We start from the raw sequence: 20,370 nt of genomic DNA, 5'->3' as shown, positions 1-20,370 counted from the left end.
CTGGCGTTTCCTCTTGGGTAGCCCGGAAATTCGGTCGGAATTACAGAGAGAGCCCAGGGTAGATGAGTCGAAGTAGAAGCCGGAATTGGGGTAAATGCTGATCTCATGATCAAAAGTTATTGTCGGTTGTAAGAAATAAGAGCGGATACATTGTGAAAATATAGTAAAAATAAACAACAAAATAGCACAGTTGGGTCGGAGCTTGCAAAACGACAGCCATCCAGTACGGCGCCATCTTTACTGTGCATTCTACAGTGTTTTTTACTGTTGAGATTACAGGAAAGTCTTACAGTGTAGGGCATTTTTGATACTGTATTTTCATAATTAATAGGCTGACATTACCTTTAGCAACAGAATATTTCACCACCATGCGTTTCCATCTTCTCTATTCATTTCTCAAACGTGCGGAGAGGGGCTGTCAACAGTTTAATTTGTTTTGTTGTGAAACTGTTACTATCAATGTTCCCGAACAGATTTCACTTGGTTTCCCAAATGAAACACTGGGTAGCTACAGGAACAGGGTTGGAGAGCCGATGGCATACAGAGTTTGGGCGGAATATCATCTGTCGCGCAGTGAGAGGCTGCATGCTCCTCAAACAGTGGTTGATGGGTGGAGAGAATTAACTGGAGTAGCCTACCTGGCATGATTTAAAAAAACGAACCAGTGGTAAAGCGGCCTCCATTCACTATTCAAGTGCATACAGATGACATGTATTTTTTCCCCTGCCCTTGTTCCTGACCGGCTGACAAATGTCATGACTGCCATAGCCTATCCAACCAATCAATTCCTCCTTTCGGAGGTGGTCAAGAAGATCTGATCAGTTCTTTTAATCATCTCCACCGGTATAAAAAAAAGTGTTTTATTTCAAATTGAATACAGAAAAGTCAACCTAACAACTATGACAGACATATAGATGTTAACTTTGATCAACACAACAAAAAGGTAAAAACAAATATACAATGAAAACTCTGAACACATGAGATATGGCTTTGGTGCTGTCAAATGTCTAAAAGTTATATACAGTCCACATAATATATAAACATTCATTCATAGGTCATATTCAAGAATTGGTTGTCTATTTCTAAAATAACGGTTGAAAAAAAACATGCATGCAAAAGCATTACATATTGAAAACTCAAAACATTTAAAATTAAAATACCTCAAATGTTCAAAAATAATAGATGAAACATGACAGAATAAAGGATTTAAAAGTCACAGGAAAGTCATGTTTCTTACCTGTTCATTGATGGAAATAATAGGAAATACGTGACCATATCAGGTCCAAAACACACTGAAGAATATTAAAGTTTGTATGTCCTTACTAAGGTCTTAACAGTACCCTGGAAAGATGATATGAATGCTCTCAGTATATACAAAATCCACTCAGAACTGCTCAAATGACATGGTATCAAGGAAAAGGACGACACTTGCACAATCAATTTGTATTTACAGCTTTCAACAAAAAATAGATACTTTCAAAAGGTCTTGCATTCTTCCAAAACATTTTCAGTAGTTACTGGTGGAGCGCATGCTATGGTTGCAGTCCCTATGGCCCTTTGTTTCAAAAGTGTGGGGGCCACAAATGAAAAGACACTCCCTCGCAGTATATGTGGCTTAATCCTGACTTTATCGCTCTATTCTGATGGTTTGAATAAATCAACCAATTGTCGTTGACTTTTGATAAATGTCCGTTAGTAAAGTCAACCAACCAAGGTTCTCTTCAATTCCAGAGCTTCTCTTCTCTTCAGCGCTCAGGAGACCTCCTCATCCACTGTAAGCTCCTGCAGTTGCTCCTCGACAGAACTCAGCTGCTCCTCCTCGCTCTGTTGCTGCTCTGGCTCCTGGTTAGACTTCTGCTCCGTACCAGGCTCTCCCTCTGGTTCATGGCGCCCGTTCTCCATGTTCTCTGTGCTCTCGAAGCAGCCTGAGTCCCTGGGTACGTCACCCTTCTCCTCAGCGCTACTTCCCTCCTCCTCTGGCTCAGACTCATCATCCGCTGACGGGGACAAAGACAAAACAATCATGAGCATCAATACAGCGTAAATAACGATCCCATCAATTTCAGTGTTGGTACAAATGTCATTATTATGTGTATGTGCCTCTAATGTCAGGGAAATTGCCTTTAAAGTCAAGTGCAGTGCGACGTCAGCGCAATGTGGTTCGTTTGAATCCCAGTTATAGTGTATGTAATTAAAACAGGGAAGCACGTTGAAGCTGCTAGCCCCTCAGGCTAACGGCCAACCAAGCAGTTATGTTCAGAACAGAGGAAACAGCTAGAGGACAGGTGTTTAAAAGAGGGCTAATGATCTGGCTGGAGGGAAGAGAGCTCCCATATCAAAGTGTTTCTGAGGGTCAAATGAGGTTTCCTACAGGCCAATGAGCACAGCAGGAACATGTGAGTGGAATGTTGTACCATTACTGTACAGTTTGCCTCATAAAATGAAGCTAATTAGGTAACAATATTCCCGGAAAGGATACTTTCCAAGAAAGGAGAGAAAGCTGAAGATGGCACTGTATAGAGAAAAGCATACACTTATAGGCTTTGCTGAAAATGTCCTGCATTACATTACATCTTGAAGTACCACATAGGAGGCTATGAGGGAGGCTCCCATGTAAAAGAGAAATGAATACATACAATGGGGTGATAGCTTACAGGTACATTATGGCATCATCTACCTGTAGTAAAGCATGGCATCTGTGTGCTTAGTTTTTCTATGATTATTATGTGATCATGGGCTCCCTATAGTGTGTTTCGTGTGTGATCTAGTATGTTATTATATGGAATTGAGAGTGGACCTACAGTCACGCAGCAGCTCAGTAGCAGTCAGGATCTTGGTACGTTGCTCAGCATCTGTGATGTTAAGTTCGTTGAGGTGGGACTCCTTCAGCCCGCCAAAGTCCTCCAGGCTCTGGAAGCCATGCATAGACAGCAAAGAGCCCAGCTCCTGAACAACAGAGAGAAGCATCACATTAGCATTGCACAATAATCCAAAAATAAATGTTCATCATTTGACAGGGACTTCTGAAAGCTTCGAATGCAATGCAATTATACGAGATGCATTGTCAAATACTTATCCAATTTCACTGTCTTTATGCAGCACTCTGTGTTTAAACTTTTTCCAACTCTGAACTGATCTAAGTTAATAATGATTGCTCTTTGATTGCGTTCTCGAAGCCAATTGTCTATTTGAATCTGTATGAGATTAAGAAGATATGATTGTCTTACGGTGAGACCGATCCTCTCCAGAACTTCCTCCAGGGTCTGGGGCTTGTTTTTGGCCTTGGAGAAGCGGTTCTTGTTGGAGCACCTTTTCCTCATGGGCGGCGTGGCCTGGTCCGGTAAGATGTTGACATAGATGAACTTGAAGGTGCCCACCTTGTTGTTGAGCTTCCCTGTCCATGTGCCGACCGGGTCCTTCTCAATGATATGGATGATGTCACCTTTCTGCAGGAGAAACAGTGGATGATGACTACCTCGATTCAAACTAGATCCAATCTGCTTCCCAGTTATATAATACAATGTGACCACATACAGTTCCTTGAGAAAGTATTCATACCATTTGACTTATTCCACATTTTGTTGTGTTGCAGCCTGAATTAAATAATGGATTACATTTTTTTTTTTATATCTCACCCGTCTACACACAATATCCCATAATGACAAAGTGAAAATATGTTTAGATTATTTTGCAAATTCATTGAAAATGAAATACAAACATCTAATTTACATAAGTATTCACACCCCTGAGTCAATACTTTGTAGAAGCGCCTTTGGTGGCGATTACAGCTTTGAGTCGTCTTGGGTATGTCTGTATCAGCTTTGCACATCTGGATTTGGGGATTTTCTCCCATTCTTCCTTGCAGATTTTTTCAAGCTCTGTTAAATGTGCACTATGCAGAAATTGCACCGTCATTTCATGGTTGCTAAAATGCTAATAGTACGGCTAATTTCAGTTTATGTGACATAACAAGCAAGTATAGTGTAGAGAATCATTGTACCATCTAAACCGCTGTGAAATATATTTTCCATAACCATAAGCTGGTGTACAAAAGTCTTTCCATAGATTTCAAATGGGATTCAAGTCTGGGCTTTGTCTGGGCCACTCAAGGACTTTCACATTCTTGTTCTGAAGCCATTCCAGCATTGCTTTGGCAGTATACTTGGGGTCATTGTCCTGTTGGAACGTAAATCTTCGCCCCCAGTCTAAGGTCATTTGCACTCGGAAGCAGGTTCTCATCAAGGACTTGCCTGTATTTAGCTCCATTCATTGTTCCCTATATCCTTACCAGTATCCCAGTCCCTGCAACTGAAAAGCATCCCCATAGCATGATGTTGCCACCACTATGCTTCACGGTAGGGATGGTGTTAGACGGGTGTGGTTGTGCCTGGTTTTCTTCAGACATAGCACTTTACATTCAGGCCAAAGAGTTCACGTGCCGTCATGTGCCTTTTTCTCAGGGGTGTCTTCCGTCTGGCCACTCTCCCATAAAGCCCAGATTGGTGAAGTGGTGTAGAGACTGTTGTCCTTCTGGCAAGTTCTCCCATCTCAGCCAAGTTCTGTCAGAGTGGTCATGGGTTCTTGGTCACCTCCCTGACCAAGGTCCTTCTTGCCCGGTAGCTCAGTTAGGTCGGACGGCCAGCTCTAGGCTGGGTAGTTCAATATTTGTTTTCAATATCCCAATGATGGAGACCACTGTGCTCTTGGAAACTTTCAACACTCTAGAAATTGTTTTATACCCTTACCCAGATATTTGCCTCATCACAATTCTATCTCGGAGATCTACGGACAGTTCTTGGACTTCATGGTATAGTTTCTGCTCTGACATGCACTGTCAACTGTGGGACCTTATATAGACAGGTGTGTTTCTTTCGAAATCATGTCCAAACAACTGAATTGGCCACAAGTGGACTCCAATCAAGTTGTAGCGACGTCTCAAGGATGATCAAAGGCAATTGGATGCCCCTGAGCTCAATTTGGAGTGTCATAGCAAAGGGGTGTGAATACTTACGTAAATGTGATTAGCCGAACTATTAGCATTTTAGCAACCAGGAAATGGCGGAGTGATTTCTACATAGTGCACCTTTAACAGAGTTTGAGCAAATCTGCAAGGAAGAATGGGAGAAAATCCCTGAATCCAGATGTGCAAAGCTGACACAGACATACCCAAGACGTCTAAAAGCTGAAATCGTCACCAAAGGTGCTTCTACAAAGTATTGACTCAGGGGTGTGAATACTTATATAAATTAGACATACAGTGGGGAGAACAAGTATTTGATACACTGCTGATTTTGCAGGTTTTCCTACTTACAAAGCATGTAGAGGTCTGTAATTTGTATCATAGGTACACTTCAACTGTGAGAGATGGAATCTAAAACAAAAATCCAGAAAATCACATTGTATGATTTTTAAGTAATTAATTTACATTTTATTGCATGACATAAGTATTTGATCACCTACCAACCAGTAAGAATTCCGGCTCTCACAGACCTGTTAGTTTTTCTTTAAGAAGCCCTCCTGTTCTCTACTCATTACCTGTATTAACTGCACCTGTTGAACTCGTTACCTGTATAAAAGACACCTGTCCACACATTCAATCAAACAGACTCCAACCTCTCCACAATGGCCAAGACCAGAGAGCTGTGTAAGGACATCAGGGATCAAATTGTAGACCTGCACAAGGCTGGGATGGGCTACAGGACAATAGGCAAGCAGCTTGGTGAGAAGGCAACAACTGTTGGCGCAATTATTAGAAAATAGAAGAAGTTCAAGATGACGGTCAATCACCCTCGGTCTGGGGCTCCATGCAAGATCTCACCTCGTGGGGCATCAATGATCATGTGGAAGGTGAGGGATCAGCCCAGAACTACACGGCAGGACCTGGTCAATGACCTGAAGAGAGCTGGGACCACAGTCTCAAAGAAAACCATTAGTAACACACTACGCCGTCATGGATTCAAATCCTGCAGCGCACGCAAGGTCCCCCTGCTCAAGCCAGCGCATGTCCAGGCCCGTCTGAAGTTTGCCAATGACCATCTGGATGATCCAGAGGAGGAATGGGAGAAGGTCATGTGGTCTGATGAGACAAAAATAGAGCTTTTTGGTCTAAACTCAACTCGCCGTGTTTGGAGGAAGAAGAAGGATGAGTACAACCCCAAGAACACCATCCCAACCGTGAAGCATGGAGGTGGAAACATCATTCTTTGGGGATGGTTTTCTGCTAAGGGGACAGGATGACTGCACCGTATTGAGGGGAAGATGGATGGGGCCATGTATCGCGAGATCTTGGCCAACAACCTCCTTCCCTCAGTAAGAGCATTGAAGATGGGTCGTGGCTGGGTCTTCCAGCATGACAACGACCCGAAACACACAGCCAGGGTAACTAAGGAGTGGCTCCGTAAGAAGAATCTCAAGGTCCTGGAGTGGCCTAGCCAGTCTCCAGACCTGAACCCAATAGAAAATCTTTGGAGGGAGCTGAAAGTCTGTATTGCCCAGTGGCAGCCCCGAAACCTGAAGGATCTGGAGAAGATCTGTATGGAGGAGTGGGCCAAAATCCCTGCTCCAGTGTGTGCAAACCTGGTCAAGACCTACAGGAAACGTATGATCTCTGTAATTGCAAACAAAGGTTTCTGTACCAAATATTAAGTTCTGCTTTTCTGATGTATCAAATACTTACGTCATGCAATAAAATGCAAATTATTTTCTTAAAAATCATACAATGTGATTTTTCAGATTTTTGTTTTACATTCCGTCTCTCACAGTTGAAGTGTACCTGTGATAAAAATTACAGACCTCTACATGCTTTGTAAGTAGGAAAACCTGCAAAATCGGCAGTGTATCAAATACTTGTTCTCCCCACTGTATATGTATTTCATTTTCAATACATTTGCAGAAATTCCTAAAAACATGTTTTTACTTTGTCAGTATAGGGTATTGAGTGTAGATTGGTGAGAACAAAACATATTTAATCCATTTTGAATTCAGGCTGCAACACAACAAAATGTGGAATAAGTCAAGGGGTATGAATACTTTCTGAAGGCACTGTACATTTTGTAGTATTATGTGAAGTGGTTCTGTCACCTTTCTGCAGGATAAACAGTGGATGACTACCTCGATCCAAACATTATCTGCATTCCAGTTAAATACTATATGTGGGTCTGTGTAATTCTATACTTCACTGAGCTACTGATAATAGCTACTGTAATTATGTTACATGTCTAATCTGGTCAGCGCTCAGTACAATTGGCCCCTATTCAGCCATGGATGATGACTAAGGAACCATTCTTTTATTTCACAATCTATTAACAAGTTCTTTAAGGAGGGCCTTACTTGGTAGCCTGGTTAAACCAGTCTGAATGCTAAGTGCACCGTCAATCTGGTTAAACCAGGTTACTTACTTGGAGCTTGAGGGACTCTATGTCATAGGGGCTGGGGATGAAGTCTGTGTGGACGCGGGCGCGACCACAGAAGGGGCCTTCGTAGGGAGGACCGGACTCCTCCAGCCTCATGCTGTTTCTCTGGCTGTAGCCACTGTCCAGGCTCTGGCGGTCCCCACCTGTTTTAATACACAACACCCATAGTCAGACAATCACTGGAAATCACAGGCATTCACAGGCACTCACTGGCTATCACAGTTATTCACAGGCATTGTCAGCTTATAGCCATTTAGTCTCATAAAGGGTTTCCGTAACAATAGGGAGCTGAACCATATTTAAAGTTTATATCCATACCTATTCCAATGTTCCCAACCTTGTGGCTGTGCCATGATTAGTTATGGGAGTGCCCAGCAACCCTGGGCATTTCTATGATAAGAACGCATATCTACTATGGGCTTCTGACTTGAATGTAGTGAGGGTTACCTTTATGTACTTGGCTTGGTTAGATAGGTTCAATAAAATATATCTTAACTTACACCCAGAGAGCTGGCGAGAGACGGGGCTGTGGACGGTGTCCTCGGAGCCATTGGAGCACACGGAGGTCCTATTGCCTGCTGTCAGACCTTGCATCCAGTCTGTGGTGGGGGACAGGGAGCCCTCCTCACCACTCTCCCCCTGTATACATAGAGGATATTATTTAGTGTTCAACAACAGACAGAGCCTTCAGGTCAAAATATGCCCTAACCATAGACATATATTAATTATACAAAAAAAATGGATAGGTGAAGTGTGTTGTATATACATATATTTTGTTTATATCTCTTGGCCCTAGCATGGGGCTAAAGTACACCTACAGACAGCTGTCTGGGGACCTCACAATACAAAAGTCACTCCAAAGTATACTGTGCTGTAGTGTAGCCTTGTCAGTGGTGGGAAAAAGTACCCAATTGTCATACTTGAGTAAAAGTAAAGATACCTTAATAGAAAATGACTCAAGTAAAAGTGAAAGTCACCCAGTAAAATACTACTTGAGTAAAAGTCTAAAAGTATTTGGTTCCAAATATACTTAACTATCAAAAGTAAAATGTAAGTGCTAAAATATACTTGAGGAAAAACAGATGGCACCATTTTCTTGTTTTGAAAATTAGCCCTGGGCACACTCCAACACTCAGATGTCATTTACAAAAGATGCATTTGTGTTTAGTGAGTCCGCCAGATTAGAGGCAGTAGGGATGACCACGTGTTCTCTTCTAAAAAGTGAGTGAATTGGATAATTTTCCTGTCCGGCTAAGCATTCAAAATGTAACGATTACTTTTGGGTGTCAGGAAAAAGGTATGGAGTAAAAAGTAAAAGTTGTCAAAAATATAAATAGTAAAGTGGAGATACCCAGAAAAACTACTTAAGTAGTACTTTAAAGTATTTTTAATTAAGTACTTTACACCACTGAGCCTTGTATGCTAGAATGAGTTAAGGCTGTGAAAGCCTTTGTTTGGATGCTTTTTTTAATGTGACCACTAGGGGGAGGCACTATCAACCTTTTGAAGATTTTCATGCAAAGGAGCACAGTATTTAAAACACAGGTAACTGCCAAAATAATGGAAACATTTGAGTAAATGAGGGATACAATGTATATTGAAAGCAGGTGCTTCCACACAGGTGTGGTTCCTGAGTTAATTCAGCAATCAACATCCCATCACGCTTAGGGTCATGTATAAACCTTCTGGGCAGGCCATCATTTTGGCTACCATGGCTATGCCCCAATAGGATGACAATGCCCACATCCACAGAGCACAAGTAGTCACTGAATGGTTTGATGAGTATAAAAACGATGTAAACCATATGCCATGGCCGTCTCAGTCACCAGATCTCAACCCAATTAAGATTCTGTAGCGGCGCCCGAGACAGCGTTTTCCACCACCATCAACAAAACACCAAATTATGGAATTTCTTGTGGAAGAATGGTGTTGCATCTCTCCAATATAGTTCCAGACACTTGTAGAATCTATGCCAAGGTGCATTGAAGCTGTTCTGGCTCGTGGTGGCCTAACGCCCTATTAAGACACTTTATGTTGGTGATTCCTTTATTACCTGTATATCCATTACAACTCAAATGAAGTGTCTTTGTCATTTTCAAGGTTAAACTAAATATCTATGCCAAAATATATATATATATATACATTTGAATCTATATTTGATTATTTGAATATAAATTAGTTGCACAATCATAAATTATGTAGATGTTTACAATATAATTGCCATTTTATTAGACAACCTGTCAGTTATGATGATTAATTGGTAAGGAGACAGACATCACGTTGTTAGCTTTGGAACAATCTTTGCTAAGACCAAACCAGATAGCATTATGGGCACTGTAGTAAATCACGCTACACTTACCCCCTCCTCTGCCAGGGCCTTCTGTACCGTCTTGGAGGTTTTGCGGGTCATGGTGCGTGAGATGACGTTACGCCACGACTTCTTCCCCTGCTTACTGCCACTCTTCACTGCATCCTCCACAGGCACATCCTCTGGCACCTAAAAGGTTAATTTTGGTTACCATTTCAACATTTACTTAAGCCTATCTTTGCAAGATGTGGTTGTTGTGCGTTGTTTTTATCTATGTGGAACACAAGAAATGCATCTTCTCAGACACAAATTAAGTGCACAGGGTCACCTAACTAGGGCTGTGGCGGTCATGAAATTTTGTCAGCAGGTGTTTGTCAAGCAAATAGCTGCCGGTCTCTCGGTAATTGACCGTTAATTAACATAAACAGGTTTAGCATCTCCTGGCTTCCATGCATAGCCTACAAGCCACTGATGCAGACCTTTGGAACATCTAGCCTACATTTTACAAAGTCTAATAAATCATTTTAATATAGCCTACACCATCACAATAAATCCATTATTTATTTCAGACAAGTCTAAAGAAACGTGACATGAAGAAAATGTAGTCTTTCAGAAGAACATAATAGCATACTCTGAGTTTTCTTTATGTTAGGCCCTGATCTGGCTATGCCATATTGTGGACTACACTAGTTCATTTAGCAGACAAGATTTGCTTAGATTTTATAGTATGAAGAATACAATTGCACATAGCTGAATAAAATAGAATATTATAGATATTATATCCAAACAATCTCTGAGGGAGTGCGCACATGCGGCGGCTATTCTGTGTTGAGCGGTTAACAAAGAAACAGGCCCTCCTATATGCTTAATTTAGAGTTATTTATGCAACTTTAGTTGTGATACAAATGATGGGCTATATGTTTTGATGTTTAATACATTCTAAGGCTGCATGATGCTACTCTAATGATGATTTGAAAAAAGTTGCATGAAAGACATGAGCTCTGCTTTGTTTCTTGTGCAGGCTGCACACACTTCATCAGTCTCTCATTCACAATTTGACAAGCACTTGATAATATTCTCACCAGGCCTCGAATTTCCTGGTGGCATCCCCCTTGTGTGGCCGTAATGCCCCCTAAAAAATCCATGCCTTTTGTGTCTTTGGACTGAATATAATAATTTTTGAATTCCCTTCTCCTGGCTGCCAATCGTTGTGCTCCGAAGCACCTCTCACGCTCTCTAAGATATCTCAATTCTTATTATAAACGGGGTGGTTCGAGCCCTGAATACTGATTGGCTGACAGCCGTGGTATACCACGGGTATGACAAAACATTTATTTTTACAGTTCTAATTACATTGGTAACCAAAGTAATTGGGATCTATTGCATCCCACAACTGTCCTAGAGTATGTTTGGAATATTCATTTATCGCACAGAAAGACAAGGTGACCAATAGAATAGGTACATTTCTGTACTATGGGGGATAGTAGATTGACATAGGCTGGCTAATGCTTTTGCTGTTCGTTAGGCCTACTCATCTTGTTGGCTGACGAAAAGTAAAATGTGGACAGTTCTTCTAACATATTCAATATGCGTCTCAGAATTCGATAAGAAGGACACACACAGTTGCGTCCCAGATGTCTCTGTCTTCACTTGTAGCCTACTTCGGAGCTGAGATGCCTGTGAGAAGGACCAGATCACGTGACGGTCATTGGCTAATTAAGCAATAAGGTACGAGGGGGTTGCTTAATTAGCTGATGCCAATCCCGTGATTTTTTTTTTTACCCCCCTTTTTGATCTTGTCTCATCGCTGCAACTCCCCAATGCGCTCGGGATAGGCGAAGGTCGAGTCTTGCGTCCTCCGAAACATGTCCTGCCAAACCGCGCTTCTTAACACCCACCCGCTTAACCCGGAAGCCAGCTGCAACAATGTGTCGGAGGAAACACCGCCCAACTGACAACTGAAGTCAGCCTGCAGGTGCCCGGACCGCCGGAGTCGCTAGAGCGTGATGAGCCAAGTAAAGCCCCCCCGGCCAAACCCTCCATCATCCCGGACGACGCTGGGCCAATTGTGTTCCGCCCTATGGGACTCCCGGTCATGGCCAGTTGTGACACAGCCTTGGTTCGAACCCAGGTCTGTAGTGATGCCTCAAGCACTGCAATGCAGTGCCTTAGACCACGGTGCCACTCGGGAGGCCCCAGGCTCTGCTTAATGTTAAGTTATTTGGCCACTTTAGTTGTGATACAAACCTTATCAAAATATATAGGCCTATGGGTTAGGCTACATGAGGTGTGTGACTATGATTTGAAAAAGTTGCAAAAAAAAGGCCTATATAGCATTGGAGAAGCCTAGTTACCGTTATTTTGTCAATGTTATTTTTAAAAAATTAGTTATTTAGCAGACGCTCTTATCCAGAGCGACTTACAGGAGCAATTAGGGTTAAGTGCCTTGCTCAAGGGCACATAGACTGATTTTTCACCTAGTCAGCTAGGGGATTAGAACCAGCGACCTTTCGGTTACTGGCACAACGCTCTTAACCACTAAGCTACCTGCCGCCCCATCTACCGTGACTAGATGGTCATGTGGAATTTGACTGCGATCATGACTCGTGACCACTGGTGTGGCGGTAATACGGTCACCATAACAGCCCTAGGCTACACCTAACCGAACTGATTTTATACACATAAATGTAAGTGATCAATGTAACTTGTGTTATGATGTGCTCTAGAGTGGTTTGCGCGCACCCTTCACACACACAGACACAGATTGCAGTGTGTGACGTGAATCAGTGATTGGGACACTGTGTCGGTGAGAGTGCTTCCAGTAAAGCTTGGCTGTGATGACAGTTTGCGTGTGTCACCGGCAGAAAGCCCAGAGAGAGAGAGAGAGAGAGAGAGAGGAGCAGAGCATGGTGCGGTGAGTCATACTAGCTCCTCCCCACAGGGCTACAGTGCTGTGTCAGTATGGCTGTATGGTGAACATGGAAGCCTACAGCCCCATCTTCAGCACAACAGACCACAAGTGCTGCAAACACATACTGCAGATTAAATCACATACATACAGAAAAGAAATGCAAAAACCCATACGAAAGCATCGATGCAAGCACACACACACACATACATCAACACCAACAAAATCATAGGAACATTGCTTAGGCAGATATCTCATTATTTAATCATTTCTGGAGGTGGAGAATCCCTCACAGTTAATGGCACTGATTCTGGAGAGGTAATTAGCTGTAGTGAATGGATCTGACTGTGAAGCAGCAGACTGTCTGGAAGACAAAGCAGCAAGTGGTTCTCTGCTTGACTAGCTTTTACAGAGGACATCCTGCTCTGGTATTTCTGTCCTTCTGTCTCTCAATGTGGTTTGGTTTACACGCAGCTCTAAGCTTCGTCCTCTGTGAACTTCCTGTCCTTGTTGAAAACCTCTTCTAAACTTCTAGCTCTGTCTTCTAACTTCCAGTTATACTGTTTGTAAAATACAGTAGAGAAATAAATGCTATCCATTCAAGTTTGATTATATTGTCATCAACGTGAAACTGAGGAAGTGCAGAACTCTGCTATTGTTGGTATCGATTGTCGACAGTTTTGTTTTTGGCAATTTTTGGGAAGCATGAAATGCAAACTTCCTTTATTGTTAAAGATTCAAACACTGATGTCAGTTTGCCCTTTGTGTTCAATAGACAATTTAGTGTGACTGTGGGTATGGTTGAAACTCAGTTGTTGCATGACCGTTAACCAGTATGTCCTCCGTCGAGGAACAAGTACTTTTAGAATTTCAGTAAACTAATAGATTGAATTTGAAACAAACCCTGTGTTTCTTTAATCCATTTTTGCTATTAAACTGTAACATGATGGGATTCTGTGAATACATATGGCTTCCAATGGAAGACAGCAGAGGCTTTTGTTTTTAACAGAGGTAGTTCGGTGAACTATGCTCATGTGATGAGTAACCTTGCCTAAGGCCTGAATAATTACATTAGCTTCCCAAGCTAATGTCTAGGCTTTAGCTCAGAGGGCTAACACAGCATACTGGAGACCCGGGTTCAAAACCAGTCAGTCACACTGTAAACTTACTGTGTAGTCCAAGTTGAACTCCTTGTCCACCACTACAGGGGACTTGGGCTTCATGAAGTCTTTGAAGCTGCTGGACCTCTGCAGGGTGAGCTGTGGAGACAGAGGTAGGACACAGAGGATTCATGTAGGGGAGACCCAGAGAAATACACATTTGAGTCATAACAAAAGATAATCTCGACATTCAAGTCATGTGGTCTTAAACCTACAACATTTCATCAAAGATATTTTGGCACCCAGAGAGTTCTTCTAGTAAAATACGCAGAGACAGTTGTGATAGAGACAATGAGCCAGGAGGAGATAGAACATTGGCATGATATCTAAAATACAGTAGAGAACACATGGTAGCATTTATCATCATTTGGCAACATTTGTTAGATTTGAGGAGGAGGAAACGATCAGATACAGCTGAGAAGAAGAGCCAAAACGCCACTGTGGCCACTCTTTGGGGGGTTAGGCCTGGGTACTGGTTTAGGCCTCCTGTTGAGCACTTACTGTAATGACAATGCATTAAATATTTTACATTTTTTGTAAAAAACACAAACTCTGAATCATCAGGTTTATTAAAATGAGAACTTAACAAGTTGAGCCACGGCACAGGGTATGTTAAGCCGCCTACACATTTCTGTACTGAATTAAATATTACCACTACCTTTTTAAAACCATGTCTATCTTTATTTCTCAAACACAATTCAATACAATCACTTTTTGTCATATTTATTTTAATTTTTAAAAAATGTAGCCCCTTTTTCTCCCCAATTTCGATCTTGTCTCATCGCTGCAACTCCCCAACTGACTCAGGAGGCGAAGGTCCAGTCATGCGATGCAGTGCCTTAGACTGCTGCGTCACTCGGGAGAGCCTGCATTTTGTCTTTTAATAATTTAAAGAATCTTAACACCAAACAAACACTTAGTACTTTTTAAAAACACTTTTTACATAGGCCCTGTTGTTACCTCATATCCCAGCGATAATGCCTTGCATTACGCCTGGGAAGAAAACACTTACATTTGCTCAACTTGCCATTGGCTTAACTTACCCCATGGCCATTGGTTCACCTTACAAGCATCATGAAACCTCTAACACAATAAATTAATTTGACTTGATGAAAATCCGTTTTTTGGACCCAACTTGCTTACCCCTTATTTCATGTGGTTTCGTCCTTCACAGACTCCCTGAAATGATGACGCTTTCCTAAATATTTGGTCAAATGATTCATTTTGTGTATGGTTTCCTAGAAACAACGGTGGTTCAACTTACCACTTTGGCTCAACTTACCTCACTCTCCCCTAAGCAGCCATTGCTTTCCATGTGACACCATGGCATATTTTCTTATCCACCTCTCCTTCTTGCCCCTATCTAAAAACCCACAGAAAGTGGGTACATGTTGGGCAACTGTCAGCAGCCAATCGCTGCAGGTGTCTAGACAGCCTTGGTGGCAATAGTGGTCTGTGTCGTCTCTTACTGAGAATGTTGCACTAATCAAACCACTGAATTAGAAGGAACAACTTCTCAGAGAAGACAGAGTTTTAGTGTAGTTTCTTATGATAGGCATTAGTATCATCTAATATCCATTAGGTGATCTTGCTGAGGAGCAAATCATTTGCCTTCTCTGGCATCAAAACCCACTGAAGCCCATGTTTCAGATACATTTTCTCTACAGTATATCTGCTCCTGAACAATAATCTTTGCATACAGTTTTGAACTTTCTCATCTATAGTGTGTCGTGGTGGTGAGGAGCAATGAGGTTAAGGTAATGAGATGTGTAATGATGAAACTTGGATAGAAGCATAGAAGATGCATGCAGATGGAAAACAAGGGCACTGGTGTTAAACGTGGGAGAATAGCTGTTAACCAACCAAGCCAGTAGAGCTTTAGAGCGAGAAGCCACAAAATGCCTAAGTCTGACTCAAACTGAACTTAGCTGCTACGTCCATGGCCAGTAGCAATGAATCATACAGCAATATTAGATGAACTAACGTTTAGTGCCATGAGAAGCAATACTTAGTATTTTTAAGCCTGACAACTAAGGCTTCCATCTATTTCAGTTCCAAGTTTCAGAATGTTTTTTTCAGGTCACCACAATGGTTTCTTCTTCTAAGTCTGTGTAGCAAAACCTGTCAGTGTTTGCTGCACATACAGGCAGCACATACAGGCAATAGGCTAACGTGCCTCTCATTATCAGTGTTTGAGTTAGTACAATGGGATGAGCCAGACAAAGTAGCACTCTAAATTACTGTCCATCATGTGTTCATTCATCAATAAGATGGACACGTTGTGTTGCTCTATCATGTTCTAGCAAATATTTTTGCACAGTGTACTTCTTTCACTTGATCCCTGCTCATTTTGAAAAAGAAATAGGACTTTTTGCAGTCCAAAGCCCTTTTTGCAGTGTTCAGACAGCGCTTCTCCTCGTCATTGCACTTTGTGTCGTCATTACTCACAGACACAATCCTCCCATCCAAACACAGACAACCCAAACCTCCTTACCTTCTTCTTCTGCACCTGCTCCTTCTCTGAGGCGTTGGAAGGTTTTCGCCGTAACATTGTTCCTCTATGGTTCCTCCTGCTATTCTTTGTGGTCAAAGAGTGGAGAGACAGGCACCAATGCAGACTTCAGCAGCTCCTGTCACTCTGATGTCACTACTAGAGAACTCTGACAAAATAGTAGACAAAAAGAGTGACTTCTTATTTGGCAGAGTGGAGCACAGAGACTGAGAGGAAGTCACGTGACCACACAGGAAGTGGAGAAGCAAACTTCTGTAGGCACTTTGGTTTGGGTTTGACAGAGAAACTCAACAATGCTTTATTTATTTTTTCTTCCTTTTAATTATTTTAATAACCTTGTGTGCCAGGCTTTTTGGCTCTACATTGCTGGTGAAAGAGACGATTCATCTCTAAATTCACAAAACTAATGGTTGATATCAGTGGAGGCTGGTGAGAGGAACTATAGGAGGACAGGCTCATTGTAATGGCTGGAATGGAATATTGGAACGGAATCAAACGTGGTTTGACACCGTTTGATACCGTTCCATTTATTCCATTCCAGCCATGACAATGAGCCTGTCCACCTATAGCTCCTCCAACAAATAGTCAGAAAAAAGTAATGGTTCTAATCCAATTTGTCTAAAATAGGGGATAGCTAATATAAAATAGGGTTTAAGCCACGGAACAAGAGCAGCCAGCAGTTAAAGATTACAATTGTCTGTGTCGGTAGGCCTACTCTGTCTGGGGTGGAAAGGTAGGCCTAACTTTCGAAAGTACAATGCTCAGATTCCTAATGATGTCTCAGATTTAATTATTTGCAAACAGGGACAGTTTCAAATCAAACAACACTGATTTGGCATTGGAGAAATATGATAAGATGGGCTATCTCTCTGTCCATTCTTAGCCTGTAATTTCGGTAATTTTCTTGGTATTACTTGCATGAAATGTTTATAAAAGGCAATTTTTTCTCGACCTGCAATTACGATGATAGATTCTTGCAATACTTTTACTATAAAAGAGAGATAGATTCATGCAATGCTTTTACTATAAAAGAGAGCGTTCCATCCCTACTCTTGTCCAAGGTGGTCTGTGAACCCACAACCTTCTGGCCCACAGCCCTGCGCACTATAAAAATTCCTTCAATGCTATGTAGCCTACTACACAGGACCATTAACAGTTTCTAAAACTGCATATCTAAGACTCTGGTCTGTCCAAGAAGTAAGGGTAAATGGTAGACATGTTCTCTGCTATCCACTTTGTTTTAATTATTATTTTGGGTATAGGGGAGGGTTACTTTTTTTTTTTTTTCAAGCATTCAGGGTGGGTTTAGGTAAAATATATTTTGCTGAAGGGAGGGGCATCCATTTTAATTTCAGATACGTTCCTTATGTTTCCAAAACCGTTCCGGAAGTGATGCCTTTTAACGTTCAGAACGAGCATCGGGGCTCTTAACAAAACTCCCCAGCGTCTATGAATGTTTATTTTATTTTATTTTACCTTTATTTAAGTAAGTCAGTTAATAACAAATTCTTATTTACAATGATGGCCTGAATGGGTTGAACAAGTTCATGCATCCCTCTCATGCTGTTTATATTTAGGCAGATCTACCAGAGTGTGAGAAATGAATCATCTGTTGCATGTAAAAGGAGTAGTTGAGGCTTTCTTCCTCTTAACCCTAACATAGAGTAGGGGCCTACTAAACTACAGTACTGGGTGGGAGTAAAACCCCACCCTGGCTTGAAAGCTGCCATCCCTTTTGGCATTCACTCTTCCACATCCTATATGCTATGAGTGCTCATTATTAGAGTGCTCAAAGTAATATTCACTTGTTGTAGGGCACTGTTACTTGTCATGCCAGTCATACGAAATGCTGGTCAGAAGAAGATGAGTTCCACCTTTAGAGTGATTTCTGTCTGATAGAGGTGCTAGTTGAGGTTGTGTATGATAGAGATGCTAGTTGAGGATTCCAGCACTGAGTCAGCTTTACAAAAACACCCGAAGTAATTCTGTCAGAGCAGACCTGAACCCTGGAAGTGAAAGCCAACAAGAGATGACACATTTAGAAACTGAAGCTGCTGGGCAGGTGGAAATCCTTGCCACAGGAGAAACACACAGCCTGCTTGACCATGTTGATCCTTGATAAGGTATACAGAGTGATCAGTCAAGTCACGCATTTCCCTGTGGATTCTATTTCTAGTATTTTCTTTATTGCCCATCGGTGGATTCTCTAGGTTGTTATTGGCTCAAGGTAGAAGTTGCCCTTGATTTAGGACCAGATTACCCTACCCCTCAATCCTAACCTTAACCATTAGGGGGATAGAACATATCGACCCCTGCTTCAGTGGTTAGGGACAACTCCCTGACCCTGCAACTCAAGGGCAACTTTTACTTTGAGCCAATAACAACCAATAAAAACAACTGATGGATGATATAGAAAATACTAGAAATAGAATTCACAGGGAAATGTGTATACATTATACATGTTAGACAAAACAATCATTAGTAGGCCTATGCAGAAATAGACATTAAAGGAAGTAGATAAATTGCATTCGGAAAGTATTCAGACCCCTTCTCTTTTTCCACATTTTGTTACATTACAGCCTTATTCTAAAATGGTTTAAATTAATTATATATACACACAATACCACATTATGATGAAGCGAAAACAGGTTTTTAGAATTTTCTACAAATGTATTAAAAATAAAAAACAGAAATACCTTATTTACATAAGTATTCAGACCCTTTGCTATGAGACTCGAAATTGAGCTCAGGTGCATCCTGTTTCCATTGATCCTCCTTGAGATGTTTCTACAACTTGATTGGAGTCCACCTGTGATAAATTCAATTCATTGGACATGATTTGGAAAGGCACACACACCTGTATATAAAAGGTCCAACAGTTGACAGTGCATGTCAGAGCAAAAACCAAGCCATGAGGTCGAAGGAATTGTCTGTAGAGCTCCGAGACAGGATTGTGTCGAGGCACAGATCTGGGGAAGGGTACCAAAACATTTCTGAGCTGGCCGCCCGGCCAAACTGAGCAATCGGGGGAGAAGGGCCTTGGTCAGAGAGGTGACCAAGAACCAAATGGTCAGTCTGACAGAGCTCCAGAGTTCCTCTGTGGAGATCGGAGAACCTTCCAGAAGGAAAACCATCTCAGTAGCACTCCATCAATCAGGCCAGACAGAGGCCAGTCCTCAGTAAAAGGCACATGACAGCCTGCTTGGCGTTTGCCAAAAGGCACTTAAAGGACTCTCAGATCATGAGAAACAAGATTCTCTGGTCTGATGAAACCAAGATTGAACTCTTTGGCCTGAATGCCAAGCGTCACGTCTGGAGGAAACCTGGCACCATCTCTACGGTGAAGCATGGTGGTGGCAGCATCATGCTGTGTGGATGTTTTTCAGCGGCAGGTACTGAAAGACTAGTCAGGATCGAGGGAAAGATGAACGTAGCAAAGTACAGAGAGATCCTTGATGAAAACCTGCTCCAGAGCGCTCAGGACCTCAGACTGGGGCGAAGGTTCACCTTCCAACAGGACAACGACCCTAAGCACACAGCCAAGACAATGCAAGAGTGGCTTCGGGACGAGTCTCTGAATGTCCTTGAGTGGCCCAGCCAGAGTCCGGACTTGAACCCGATCTAACATCTCTAGAGAGACCTGAAAATAGCTGTGCAGCGATGCTCCCCATCCAACCTGACAGAACTTGAAAGGATCTGCAGAGAAGAATGGGAGAAACTCCCAAAATACAGGTGTGCCAAGCTTGTAGCGTCATACCCAAGAAGACTCAAGGCTGTAATTGCTGCCAAAGGTGCTTCAACAAAGTACTGAGTAAAGGGTCTGAATACTTATGTAAATGTGTATTTCCGTTTTTCCTTTATACATTTGCAAACATTTCTAAAAACCAGTTTTTGCTTTGTCATTATGGGGTATTGTGTGTTGATTGATGAGGGAAAATGTTTTCTTAATCTATTTTAAAATAAGGCTGAAACTTGTGAATAGAGTCAAGGGGTCTGAATACTTTCCGAATGTATTTTACATGTTAAATGTATTATTTTGGAGGGTTGACAAACGACATGACTAGAGGATG

At 41.9% G+C, this 20,370-nt stretch overlaps 1 protein-coding gene across 1 annotated transcript; it reads right to left on the bottom strand.

Moving 5' to 3' along the window:
• Positions 1–846: 846 nt before the first annotated feature.
• sash3 (SAM and SH3 domain containing 3) lies at positions 847–16,472 on the bottom strand. Its single transcript, XM_041842063.2, has 8 exons — positions 16,283–16,472; positions 13,798–13,887; positions 9,772–9,909; positions 7,913–8,051; positions 7,398–7,555; positions 3,228–3,446; positions 2,802–2,946; positions 847–1,997 (listed from the first exon to the last, which is right to left on the bottom strand). The coding sequence occupies exons 1-8, from the start codon at positions 16,337–16,339 to the stop codon at positions 1,753–1,755; spliced, it is 1,191 nt and encodes a 396-aa protein (XP_041697997.2). The 5' UTR covers positions 16,340–16,472; the 3' UTR covers positions 847–1,752.
• Between the last annotated feature and the right edge of the window lie 3,898 nt (positions 16,473–20,370).

Source organism: Coregonus clupeaformis, chromosome 2, assembly GCF_020615455.1.
Source record: "Coregonus clupeaformis isolate EN_2021a chromosome 2, ASM2061545v1, whole genome shotgun sequence".
NCBI lineage: Eukaryota > Metazoa > Chordata > Actinopteri > Salmoniformes > Salmonidae > Coregonus > Coregonus clupeaformis.
Note: the sequence above shows the minus strand (reverse complement) of the source record. Positions and strands in the feature narration are given on the sequence as shown.

Bases quoted from the DNA above. Each gene is read 5' to 3' on its own strand.
- sash3 (XM_041842063.2), bottom strand. From the start codon at position 16,339: ATGTTACGGCGAAAACCTTCCAACGCCTCAGAGAAGGAGCAGGTGCAG. The intron at 7,556-7,912 runs GTAAGTTAAGAT...GTATTAAAACAG, and splicing joins CTCTCGCCAGCTCTCTGGGT to GTGGGGACCGCCAGAGCCTG. The intron at 1,998-2,801 runs GTAGGTCCACTC...TGTCCCCGTCAG, and splicing joins TACTGAGCTGCTGCGTGACT to CGGATGATGAGTCTGAGCCA.